This window comes from Trachypithecus francoisi, unplaced genomic scaffold (assembly GCF_009764315.1).
Source record: "Trachypithecus francoisi isolate TF-2019V2 unplaced genomic scaffold, Tfra_2.0 Lachesis_group15, whole genome shotgun sequence".
Classification (NCBI taxonomy): domain Eukaryota; kingdom Metazoa; phylum Chordata; class Mammalia; order Primates; family Cercopithecidae; genus Trachypithecus; species Trachypithecus francoisi.
In genome coordinates, this window is record NW_022681460.1 from 44,284,005 (window position 1) to 44,297,935 (window position 13,931).

General features: G+C 33.8%; 1 protein-coding gene across 2 annotated transcripts in view; it reads right to left on the minus strand.

Annotated features, from left to right (window-relative positions):
• The window catches only part of ASCC3 (activating signal cointegrator 1 complex subunit 3), a 392,749-nt gene that overhangs the window by 133,517 nt on the left and 245,301 nt on the right, over positions 1-13,931 (minus strand). For both annotated transcript variants that reach the window (XM_033234693.1, XM_033234694.1), the window contains 3 exons: positions 12,646-12,814; positions 9,518-9,738; positions 1,712-1,797 (listed from right to left, as the gene is read on the minus strand). In XM_033234693.1, the coding sequence (XP_033090584.1) occupies positions 1,712-1,797; positions 9,518-9,738; positions 12,646-12,814 (476 nt within the window). The remainder of the gene's footprint in view (positions 1-1,711; positions 1,798-9,517; positions 9,739-12,645; positions 12,815-13,931) is intronic.

The window sequence follows — 13,931 nt, forward strand, 5'->3', positions numbered from 1 at the left end:
AATCACTGACATATCTAATTTTTATACAGATATGCAAGGATATCTAACTTTGCTTTAATTATGTTTATAGAAACTCCATCCTAGGTGATTTTATAAAGTCCCTTGTCCCTATATTGGAATAAATTTTTTTTGTAATGAAGGAAAGTGTTACTTTATGGAGACAAAAAAGGCATTCATTAAGAATATTTAGGATTATGTGTAAATTTAATTAAAATTATGTGTAATTTAGATTGTGTGCAAGCTCATTTCTTTCCTTAGATTGGAATTTTCTATAGATTTTATACCAAAATGAAACGTATTAGGATGAAAACAAGATAAATCAGAGCAAATATGTACCAAGTCATTCTAAGCAGATCACAGTCATATAGTGAGAGAAAAGGAAAAGAAAAACCTATGCAGATCTAGAGGAATTACCTAAGAATTCCTAATTACATAGGATTAGCTCTAAGCTAACACCAAATATTAAGTAATTACTAAAATAATTTCGTTTCTTTTTTTTTTTTTTTTGAGACAGAGTCTCATTTTGTCACCCAGGCTAGAGTATAGTGGCTTGATCTCAGCTCACAGAAACCTCTACCTCCCGGGTTCAAGTGATTCTCCTGTCTCCAAGTAGCTGGGATTACAGGCATACACCACCATCCACAGCTCCTTTTTTATTTTTAGTAAAGATGGGATTTCACTATGTTGGCCAGGCTAGTCTCCAACTCCTTTCCTCAGATGATCACCTGCCTCAGCCTCCCAAAGTGCCAAAGTTACAGGCGTGAGTCACCACACCCAGTCTAGTATAATTTCTATCTGTGTTAAGACTTGGAAGAAAAGAAAAAGGGCAAAATTGGTTCCTCTGAGCATAATGTTCATAGAGTATTTACTTATTCTCATTTATTTTAAAGATTTACATTTTATACGCTATTTTGAATATGGAATATATTCACATGGTTCAAAGAATACAGGGAATAGTCTCTATAACATCCCTATCATATGGATAGCTAGTTCTCATTCTGAAAATAACCACATATGCATATTCTTTATCATTTTGCAAAAACATAAGCTAGGATACTTTAATTTTTTTTTTGTTTTACATTATCTTTGGAGATCATTCTTTCCATATAAAAATAACTCATTTAGTTTTTTTTTTCTACAGAGTAATACAATATTTTATATTGTGTGATGTATTATAATTTACTTACTGATGCTCTATTGGAAATTCATTTCTCTGTAATCTTTTGCTATTAAAAATAATACTGCAATGAATAACCCTGCAGTATATTAAATTATTAATGAAAAAAAACCCACATCATGTTTTTCAAAGAACTTCTGCTTTTTCTTAAATAATTTACATGCAAAATGCCTACCAAGCAGTTTCTGGAAGCTACTCTGCATAATATGAAAAAAACAGAGAGACAGAACTTATTTTTGTTTCGTTTTAGAATGAAAATATTTTGAAAAAGTTATCCTGCCAAATAAAAGTACTCACATTAAGTAATTTAGGAGATTTCATTTTCAATCTTAAAACAATGAGAATATTGATATTTTAACAGTAGGTACATATCTTAAAATAAAAGACTATGAAAATCATTGCAAAGCCATTCAGCAGTTAAATAAAACACTATGAAAATCACTGTAAAACCATTCAACAGTTTTATTCAACTCTTATTTCCTGGTCCTTTTAGTCAATTCAAAGCGTATCTTTTGAGTGAAAGTAAGAACTTACTTTTTACCAAGTTTTTCTTCTATTCTAACTTTCCAATCATCCATTCTTTCACGTACTAGGGCTTTTAGGGGTGCAATATATACCGCCTAAAAAGGGGAGAATAGCCAAAAATACTCTTATGAAAATAGTGATAGCATTTTCAAATAAAAGTAAACTCCAAAAAATTTGTCAAAATATGACAGTGGGGTTTTAAAACATATCTTTCAATTCTGAATACCCAAATTTTTAAATCAATGGGAAAAAGTCATTAACTTAAACTACATTTATCCAAACTAAGACAGAAATGTAGCACATCACAAACATTCCATTCATAAAAAATATTAATATAGATGAATTTAAATTACTTTAAAAAAAGCATCAGAGGTATTTTCCTTAGGCATTTTACTATGAAATTATATTCTACATAATAAAAACAAATAAAAAAATTATAAGATAATACATTATAGAGAAAATTAGGGTTCTGATGAAAATAATGTTCTTTTTCTATTGTTATGATTAATATTTATTTGAGTTGTATGTAACACATGAATAAATGTACTGATGTTGAAGCTTTGAAGAGAAATAAACTACTGTTTAAATTTTAATGCAGATTTTATGAAGATGCTACTAGTACACTTTAGGTTTCAAAAAAACAAATAAAATATAGGTTTGGTCTATAGTAATCCAAACCTATACAAAATTTATTCCTTTTATGTTTCTAATTTAGAGTAGAGCTCTACTGTTATATTAACGTCTCTACAGATCAATAACCACATATTAGAAAGACTGAAAAGTAGGAAAACTTAGGGTTAAGTAGGGAAGAAAAGCCACTAATTCGGAAATACTACAAAGGGATGTTAAAACATTTCTGAAATCATAAATGATGAAGAAACTAGCCCATAATTCCAACACAACATCTCTGTAAATGTTTCTATTTTAGTGTGATGTACTCACAAAATCAAGAAGAAAACTACATACAAAAAACTGTTAGAATTAATAAACAAATTCAGTATGGTTGAAGGACACAAAGTCAACATATATAAACCAGTAGAATATATACTATTAGCAAACTATCAAAAAAAAAAAATCAAGAAGACAGTCCCACTTACAATAGCATCAAAAAGAATAAAGTACTTAGGAATAAATTTAACTAAAGATGTAAAAAATCCGTACACTGAAAACTATAAAACATTGAAGAGAAACAGAAGAAAACACAAATAAATGAGAAGATATCCCATGTTCACGGACTGGAATAATTAATATTGTAGACATGGTCATACAACCCAAAGTAATCTTCAGTTTAAATGCAATCCTTATCAGAATTCCAATGACATTTTTCACAGAAACAGAAAAAACAAAAACAAAAAAATCCTAAAATTCACAAGGAAGCACAAAGACTTTGAATAGCCAAAGCAATTTTAAGAAAGAAAACCAGTCAGAGGCATCACATCCTGGTTTCAAATTATATTACAAAGCTACAGTAACCATAATAGTATGGAAGTATGGACCTGAGATTAAAAGAGGCACACAGATCAGTGGAACAGAAAAGAGAGCCCAGAAATCAACCCACACATACAAGGTCCAACTAATCTTCAACAAGGGCCTGAAGCATACTTAAAATAAGGAAAAGACATTCTCTTCAATAAATGATGTTGGGAAGACTGTATATTCACAAGTAAAAGAACTACTGCCATATACCACATACAAAAATTAACTCACAATGGATTAAATAATTAAATATAAGATCTAAAATGACAAAATTCTTACAAGAAAACATAAGGAAAAAGCTCCTCAATGTTGGTCTTGGCAATGATTTTTGGGAAATGGAATCAAAAGCAAAAATAAACAAATAGGTATACAACAAACTAAAAAGCTTCTACACAGAAAATAAACAAATAAATAAAATCAACAGAGAGACAATGTGAAATGAAAGAAACGACAAAATGAAAGAAAATATTTGCAAACCATATACATTAGTTCTGTCTTAGTGCCTTCCCTTTCCATGCTTCCAATTACTTGTAGTCAACTGGCCCAAAAATGTTAAATGAAAAATTCTAGGAATAATTCATAAGTTTTAAATTATGTACCCTTCTAAGTAGTACGATGGAATCTCACCTGTCCCATTCAATTCAGCCTGCAACATGAATCATCCCCTTGTCCAGAGTATTCAGGCTGTAGTCACTCCCCAGCCATTAGTCACTTAGTAACTGTCTTGTTTACTAGAAAGACTGTGGCAGTATCACAGTGCTATTGTTCAAGTAACCCTTACATTACTTAGTAATGGCCCCAAAGCACAAGAGTAGTGATGCTGGCAATTCGGATTTGCCAGAGAAAGGCAAGGTGTTTCAAGTGAAAAGATGAAAGTTCTTGACTTAATAAAAGAAAAAAAAAATCATATGCTGAGACTGCTAAGATCTACGGTAAGAACAAACATTCTATCTGTGAAATCATAAGAAGGAAATCACAAGAAATTGGTGCCAGGCTGGGTGCGGTTGCTCGGGCCTGTAATCCTAGCACTTTGGGAGGTCAAGATGGGCGGATCACCTGAGGTCAGGAGTTTCAGACTAGCCTGATCAACATGGAGAAACCCCGTCTCTACTAAAAAAATACAAAAATTAGCTGGGTGTGGTGGTGCATGCCCGTAATCCCAGCTACTTGAGAGGCTGAGGCAGAAGAATCGCTTGAATCCAGGAGGCAGAGGTTGCAGTGAGCTGAGATTGCGACATTGCACTCCAGCCTGGGCAACGAGAGCAAAATTCCATCTCAAAAAAAGAAAAAAAAAAGAAAGAAAAAAGAAATTTGTGCCAGTTTTGATGTTGCACCTTAAAGTGCAAAAATTATAGCCACAGTACATGATAAGCGCTTAGTTAAGATGGAAAAGGTATTAAATTTGTGGGTGAAAAACATGAATGAAAATGTGGTTTTTAAATTTTAATACACTTTTCTTAATATATATTTATAAAGGATATAGTACTGTACTACTATACCATTTCTTTTTTTACTTTTTATTTGTTTTTACTTGACACATAATAATTGCATATATTTATGGGATACACAGTGATGTTTTGATACATATAATGTGTAGTGATCAGATCAGGGTAATTAGCCTATCCATCATCTCAAACATTTATCATTTCTTTGTGGTGGGAACCTTCAACATCCTTCTTCTAGCTATGTGAAACCATATTATATATTATTGTTAACTACAGTCCTTCTACAGTCGTGTACAACACTAAAATTTATTCATTCTACCCAGCTGTAATGTTGAATCCTTTAACAATTCTCTCCTTATCCCTCCCTTCCCCCTACCCAATTGAGTTCAATACTATCAGGTTGCAGGCATCCATCAGGGTTTCAGAATGTATCACCTGGGGATAAGCAGGGACTAAGTATCTGATAAAAGGTTACAATCCAAAATAGAAACTTACACAACTCAATAAACCCAAATAATTCAATTAAAAGTGGGCAAAAGATCTGAATACATTTTTTTTTTCCAAAGAAAACACACAAATGGCCACTGGATACATGAAAAGGTGCTCTACATAACTAATCATCAAGGAAATGAAAACTAAAATCACAATAAAACATACATTTACACCTGTTAAAATGGCTATTATCAAAAGACAAAAGACAGCCGGGCATGTGGCACAAACCTGTAGTCCCAGCTACTCAGGAGGCTGAGGCAGGAGGATCACTTGAGCCCAGAAGTTCAAGGCCAGTCTGGGCAACACAGCAAGACCCTATCTCCTCAAAAAACAAAAAAAAAAAAAAAAGAAAAGAAAAAAGAACAAACACATGTAGGTGAGGATGTAGAGAAAAGGTAACTGTTACTGTACATGATTGGTGGTAATGTAAATTGTGTAGCCATTATGGAAGACAATTTAGAGGTTCTTTAAAAATAAGCATAGAACTATCCAGAAATCCCACTTTTGGGTATATATCCAAAGGAAATGAGATCAGTGTCTTAGAGAGATATCTGCACTACCATGTTCATTGCAGCTTTACTTAGAATAGCCCAGATATGGAAACAATCTAAATGTCTCAAGATAGATAAAGAAATTATAATATATACATATATATGTATATATATGTGATATATATACACACACACACAATGAAATATTCAGCTTTAAAGAAGAATGAAATCAGCCTTTTCAACAATATAGATGAGCCCTGGGGACATTATGTTAAGTGAAATATGCCAGACATAGAAAGAAAAATACTGCATAATTTCACTTACACATGGAATTTTTAAAAGTTGGATTCATAGAAGGAAAGAGTAGTATATTGGTTACCAGGGGCGAGGAAGGGGGAATGAGGAGATCACTGGTCAACAGGTATAAAGTTTCATTTATGACGAATGAGTAAGTATTAGACACCTAATATATAGCATCGTGGTTATAGTTAATAGTACTGCATTATATACTTGAAATCTGCTAAGAGAACAGATTTTATGTGTTCTCACCACAAAAAAGATAACTATTTGAAGTGATAGGTATGTTAATTAGCTTGATGGCAGTAATCACCTGACAATGTATATCAAAACATCACATTGGATACCTTAAATAGCATAATTTTTATTAAAATAATAAATATTAGGAAAGAGTTAAAAATTATGCTTCAAGAAAGCTTTAAAGCAATACTTACTTGACTTGTAATGTTATTTAATATTAATTAATATCATGGCCATTTGTAGAAGTCATATAAAAACTACTCTATATTTAATATGTATAATCAAACTATATTAATTAAAGCACTAGCATTTTCTTCGTATAGAAAAGATTTGATTATGAATTATTTTGTATTGTTTAACTATACCTATGAAGTGGGTTTCTCATAGTGAAATTATCTATGAATTGTAGAAATCTAACAATGAGGAAAGGATGTGTGTGTGCCACTGCATACATTAGAAATTCAACTGGAGGACTACAAAGTTTAAGGTAAATTTTCTTGCTGCAAATTATCCTAATATAGGTATAGCTCATTTTACTGCACTTTGCAGATATTGTTTTTTACAAATTGGGGGTTTTGTGGTAACCCACACTGAGCAATTCTATCAATAGCAATTCTATTGATTTTTCCAACAGTGTGTGCTCACTTCACGCCTCTGTTACATTTTGGTAATTCTACCAATATTTCTAACTTTTTTTGTATTATTATATTGGTTATGGTGATCTGTGGTCAGTGATCTTTGATGTTATCATTGTAATTGTTTTGTAGTGTCATGAACTATACCATATAAGATGACAAACTTGGCCGGGCGCGATGGCTCAAGCCTGTAATCTCAGCACTTTGGGAGGCCGAGACGGGCGGATCATGAGGTCAGGAGATCGAGACCATCCTGGCGAACATGGTGAAACCCCGTCTCTACTAAAAAATACAAAAAACTAGCCGGGCGAGGTGGCGGGTGCCTGTAGTCCCAGCCACTCGGGAGGCTGAGGCAGGAGAATGGCGTGAACCTGGGAGGCGGAGCTTGCAGTGAGCTGAGATCCGGCCACTGCACTCCAGCCTGGGTGACAGAGCGAGACTCCATCTCAAAAAACAAAAAACAAAACAAAACAAAAATACAACAAAAAAAACCATGACAAACTTAATTATAAGTGTGTGTGTTCTAAATTCTCCACTGACCAGCTGTTCCCCCATCTCTTTCCTTCTCCTCAGGCCTCCTTCTTCCCTAAGACACAACAATATTGAAATTAGGTCAATTAATAATCCTACAATAGCCTCTAAATGTCTAAGTGAAAGGAAGAGTTGCATGTCTCTCACTTTAAATCAAAAGCTAGAAATGATTAAGCTTAGGGAGGAGGGCACGTCAAAAGCTGAGATAGGCCAAAAGCCAGGCCTCTTAATACCAAGGAGTTAGTCAAGTTTTGAACGCAAAGGACAAGTTCTTGAAGGAAATGAAAAGTGCTACTTCACTGAACACATGAATAGTAAGAAAGTGAAACAGTTTTATTCCTGATATGGAGAAAGTTTGAGAGGTGTAGACAGAAGATCAAATCAACTACGATATTTCCATAACATAAAGCCTACTCTAGAGCAAGCTCCAAATTCTCTTTAATTCTGTGAAGGCTGAGGGTGGTGAGGACAATCCAGAAGAAAAATTTGAAGCTTGTTTCACAATGTCTAAAGAAAGAAGTCACCTCTATAAAGTGCCAGGTGAAGCAGCAAGTGCTGATACAGAAGCTGCAGCAAGTTATCTGGAAAATATAGCTAAGATAATTGAGGAAGGTGGCTACAATAAACAACAGAGTTTTAATGTATACAAAATAGCCTAATATTGGAAGAGGATGCCATCAAGGACTTTCACAGGTAGACAGAAGTCAATGACTGGCTTCAAAGCTTCAAAGGATAAGCTAACTTTCTTATTAGCGACTAATCCAACGGGTGACTTGAAGTTGAAGCCAATGCTCATTTAACCATTCCGAAAACCCTAGCGTCCTTAAGAATTATGCTAAATCACCTCTGTCTGTGCTCTACAAATGGAACAACAAAGTCCGGATGACAGCATATTTACTACTAAAGGGCATGGTTTATTGAATATTTTAAGCCCATTGTTAAGACCTACTGCTTAGAAAAAAAGATTCCTTTCAAAATGTGACTGCTCCATTGACAATGCATCTAATCACACTCCAAAGTTTTGATGGAGATGTACAAAGAGATGAATGTTGTTTTCATGCCTGCTAACATAAGACCTATTCTGCACTCCAGGGATCTAGGGGTAATTTTGGCTTTCCTATCTTTTTACTTGAGAAATATGTTTCATAAGACCATAGCTACCATAGATAGTGATTCCTCTGATGGACCTGGGCAGAGTTAAGTTGAAAACCTTCTGGAAAGAATTCACGATTCTAGATGCCATTAAGAACATGCATGATCCTTGGGAGGAGATCAAAATACCAACATTAACAGGAGTTGGGAAGAAGTTGATTCCACCCTTCATGGATGACTGAGGGGTTCAAGATCTCAGTAGAGAAAGGCACTGCAGATGTGGTGGAAACAGCAAGAGAACTAGAATTAGAAGTGGAGCCTGATGACATAACTGAATTGTTACAATCTCATGACAAAATGAACAGATGAGGAGTTGCTTCTCATGGATGAGCAAAGAAAAGGTATTTCTTGCGATAGAATCTACTGATGACAAAGACACTAGGACCATTGCTGAAATTACAATAAGAATTTAGAATATTACATAAACTTAGTTCATAAAGCAGTGGCAGGGTTTGAGAGGGTTGACTCATTTTGAAAGACGTTCTATTGTGGGTAAAACGCTATCAGGTGGCATCACATGCTACAGAAAAATTTTTCATGAAAGGAAGAGTCATCAATGTGGCAAACTTCACTGTTGTCTTATTTAAAGAAATGGCCACAGCTACTCCAACCTTCAGTAGCCACAACCATGATCAGTCAGCAGCCATGGACACTGAGGCAAAACCCTTCACTAGCAAAAAGATTAAGACTCACCAAAGGCTCAGATGATTGATAGTATTTCTTAGTAATAAAGTATTTTCAAATTTAGCTAGGTATATATTTAGCTATTGCACACTTAATAGGCTATGGTATAGTATAAACAGAATTTTTATATGCACTGGGAATCCAAAAAATTTGTGTGACTTGCTTTATTGTGACATTCACTATATTGTGGTAGTATGTAACCAAACCCATGATATCTTCACGGTGTATCTGTACTGATCTGGTCCCCTGCGAAATTCACTGAGAGTGACAAATCTATTCTTTGGACCCTGCTAATATATTTATGATTGTCTAGTTTAGAGATTATGAACGTCTTTTCTAATTAAATGTAGGTATATGATTCTTTCAACAGACCTTTGAAGTAGGGTATTTGTTGAAGACTCTGAAAATGGCTAATTCAGCTGCAACAGTCTTTCCCGATCCAGTAGGTGCTCCAAGTAGGACATTACAATCCGTGTGATACAGTGTATGAAATATTTGTGTCTGTACAGGGTTAAAGTGGCTGAAGTTGTACAGGGCTTCATATGCTTTACATCCCAAAGCTGTGATTGGTAAAGGCTGAAGATCCAGTAATTCTGAAAAGACCCAACAGGATGGCTATACAATAATTGAAAAACATGCACAATACTGAATATTGTATTGTAAAGAATAGATTATAGTAATCCTTAGTTCCTTAGACGGGGAGAAAAAGCTTAACACAAATTCTTATATACCCATTACAGATCTGGCATTTCAACAAATATGTCACGCAAATAATCACATTTACCATATTCACATACTGGATGCTTTTCTGGGGGAGTGCCCTATATAAGCCAACTATAATGCTACATCCTTTTTTTCCCAATCAGGAAAGTCATTTGAATAACAAGTATATGCATGTTACAGAACAAAACCTAAATCTGCCTCAATTTGCAAAAAAAAAAAATTAAAACCATTTGCAGACTTCAACACTGAAATGGTTGCTAACAACAAATTACTTTTGTTCTGTTAGACACTGACCAAGCAAGAGTAGTTGAGTGAACTATTGTTGTCAATGGAAAGTAAAATGAATTTAGGGTAATTCCAGGTAGAAGATAGGGTGGGAGTTTTAAAACAAAGCATGACTGAGTAAAAAAAAAACTGCCCTGAGAAAACCTAGAAACTAGATTTAGTTGTTTCTTACTATGTGGATGGGAGGCCTAGGGAATTAGAAACATAAAATGATTTAGAGAAACAGTAATACACCCTTGAATTCGACAGACCTTATATTCTCCATAATCCAGAAAGTATCCGTTAGAAAACCAGAAGGCAGCTTTACTCTCAAGATTAGTTCATGAAATAGAAATCCAGTCATTTCAAATTTAAACAAGAAGAAATAATCCGTAAGGTAACACAGTAGTCTGTACCTTGAGTCACATGTTCACGGTACTGTTTCAAAATGGAAGTATGGCAAATTTTCTTCTTAAAAAATGTACTTAAAAGTCAAAAAGTTAATTTAAAAAATTATCCTTTCCCTACTGCTCTATTCAATTAATTACATAGGTAACTGAGGGCTAATGACATGCTTTCTATACCAGACTGTAAGTTTCTTAAATTTTCTGAAGCACTAAAAATCGAGGTCGGGCGCGGTGGCTCAAGCCTGTAATTCTAGCACTTCGGAAGGCCGAGGCGGATGGATCACCTGAGGAGTTCGAGAACAGCCTGGCCAACATGGCGAAACCCTGTCTCTACTAAAAATACAAAAATTAGCTGGGCGCGGTGGCAGGTACCTGTAATCCCAGCTACTGGGGAGGCTGAGGCAGGAGAATCACTTGAACCCGGCGTGTGCTGCTCACTTGCAGTGAGCCGAGATCGCCCCACTTCACTTCAGCCTGGGCAAAAGAGTGAAACTCCATCTCACAAATAAAATAAAATGAATAAAAAATCGAGAAGGAAGGAGGGGAAGCATTGCAAGTTAATGCTTATAATGCTAATCAAAGCTAAGATATGTTCTTAAAAAGACTAAAAAAAAAATAAACTGTGCATATTGCATATTTACTGATGATGTTAAATTACGATGCTTTATATTAGTGAAAGATGAAGATTTTTCTTGGCTCATTTGGGCTCAATGGTATGACTATATATTCAAAGAGACCCTGGAATCATTGAGGTTACTTTGTATATGTCTAATATCAACTGAGATGTTATGGTAGTACATTTATTGTTTTTAAAAATGTAGTCAGAACTTAGCTAATTATATGAACAGGGTGATACGTTCTTGGTCATTTGGCAGACAAAAGATTAAATGAACATTGAAACATAATGCTAACGCATATTAAGATCAAGTGCTGTGCTCAAAGATTAATGATGTTTGAAGTCACATTTTACATTAAAGCACCATTTTTTATATATTTTATTCTGAGATCCTGAATATTACATGTAAGCACATTTGATGAAAGACGACTAGAAAGATCCCCTTCAATGAGCAGATCACTAGATACTACAATCTCATTATTTTTCTATGTTGACAAGCCTGTTAGTACTGTTCTGCCAAGATATCAAAGTGGAATTAAGCTGTAGTATAAAGTATCTCTCTTTAAAATAAGCTAAGATAATTAATAAGGTACACATATGACGAAAATGGCAAAGTTTAAAGTCACGTTAAGACCTGTGTCAATTCCCAAAGGAATGCCAAATAATGAGTTCATTAAAAGTAGTGAGGACTATATTTTATTCTGAAAATGACAAAGGGTTTCTCTTTGGAAGAATCATATGAGAAAAAATATGGACTTTCATTTTTCTATAAATTAAGGCCCTCTTAAAATCAATACTCATTAATTATGAATTCTGAAAAAGAAGAAATAAACTTATTATACTAGTTAATTGACAGATTAGTTTAGGATTTTTGGAAATAGAGTATTTCATAGGGCACTTAAAAGTATCATTGTAAAGATTTATTCCTGAAAATCTGCTTCTATATTAAGTCAAAATAAAAAAGTATTTGTTCATGTCATCAAAATTTAAAATGGATTTTTACAAGGTATGACAGTGAAAAACACTATTATATGATGTTGAAGATTACCATGTACCCCTTTATAATGTTAGGGCAGAAGGATAAAACTAATATAAAGGGTATATGTTATCTGCAGGACACAAACTCACTTGAGGTATATGGAAATCCATTCCATAGTGATACCATAATATGATTTCTTAATATTAGCTTTTTTGTTTTTGGTGTAGAAACACTAAAGATGGGGGGAAATTCCCCATAACTCACTGGTATGTTAGTTAATTTAACATACTAGAAATAAGTTTAAGTAAACTGGAATAAATGCAAGGCAGAAAATAAAAGTTTTACAGAGAGCACAGATTAAATGATTAATAACAAATGAAATAAAAAGGGAGTTACAGAGAAGTTATAATGATTATAAGTAAAACTTTATAAGGCGTAGACATTTTTCAACATTAATTAAAACAACCATTTTGGAAAAATCAGTGATTCAAATCAGCATTCACCATGTTACCTGTATGAGGAGGATGTCTCTCTGGTAGAATTAGATGCTGAAAGTTGATAATACATACTGCCTCAGCACCCAACCATCTATCAGACACTGCTCGGATGTAGTATTGGGAAGGCAAAGGCTCAAAAATAGGGATTGTAAATACCAGTAGTTGAGCTTCTTTGCTAATGACCTAATATGAAATAAAGTCAAAAATAAATAAGGATATTCTAATAGCATAAAGCCCTTATTAGTCTACTGTTAAGATAATGGTATCTCTACAAGATATACTAAAGACAAAGTATCTTGAATTTCTAAATAGCTGAAATATTCAGAAACTTTAGAAACTTGTGCATGGTGCCCTTCTGAGGATACTTGATAGAAGGTAAAATTTTATGCCCAATTTATATTATTTACATATGCATATCATCATGTATTAACAAGTTACCAATATGACTACTGAATTTCCCAACATTCAATTATATAACTTCATGATTTTTACCTTACCAAATTACCATATTATTTACTTAATATTTTTCGTTAAGTTCTATCAGTACCTAAAGTGGAATACTGGAATCACTTGGTACAAATAGAAGGTAACCAAGAAGACAAAAGCAGTGAATACAAAACACTGCTCTGAAATTCTACTGTTGCCTACTCAAGACTCTTACCTGAAGTTTTCTTTCTCTTTGATAAAAACAGAAATTACAAATGAGGCATCAGTTAAAGAAATATCATCAAATTGAGTCTTTGTCTTGTGATTTATAAAGAAATTTAGAAGAAACACTCTTTTAATTCAATACTATTCAGTATTTTGTGCATGTGACCCTTAAGATTATTATTTATCCTGCCTATTTTCATATTCCACACCTCTGGAACCCATGTCTTAAACCATGGTAAAAATTATCCAGTAATGTATTGCTTAATGACAGGAATAATTCTGAAAAATGTGTCATTAGGCAATTTTGTCTTAAGAACGTCACAGTGTACACAGACAAGCCAGATGGTATAGCCTTCTAAACATCTAAGCTATATGGCATAGCCTATTGCTCTCATACAGCATGTGACCATACAGCATGTTACTGTATTGAATATTTTAGGCAATTATAATACAACGGTACATAGGTATCTGAACATATTTAAACCTAGAAAAAGTAGGTGAAAATACAGTATTATAATCTTAAGGGTCCACTATTTTACTGTTGTTGTGTATGTGGTCCGTTGTTCACTGAAATGTCACTATGTGGGACATGACTGGTAACTGAATTTATTAAACCATGATCACATTGAATATACCAGTACTATAACAT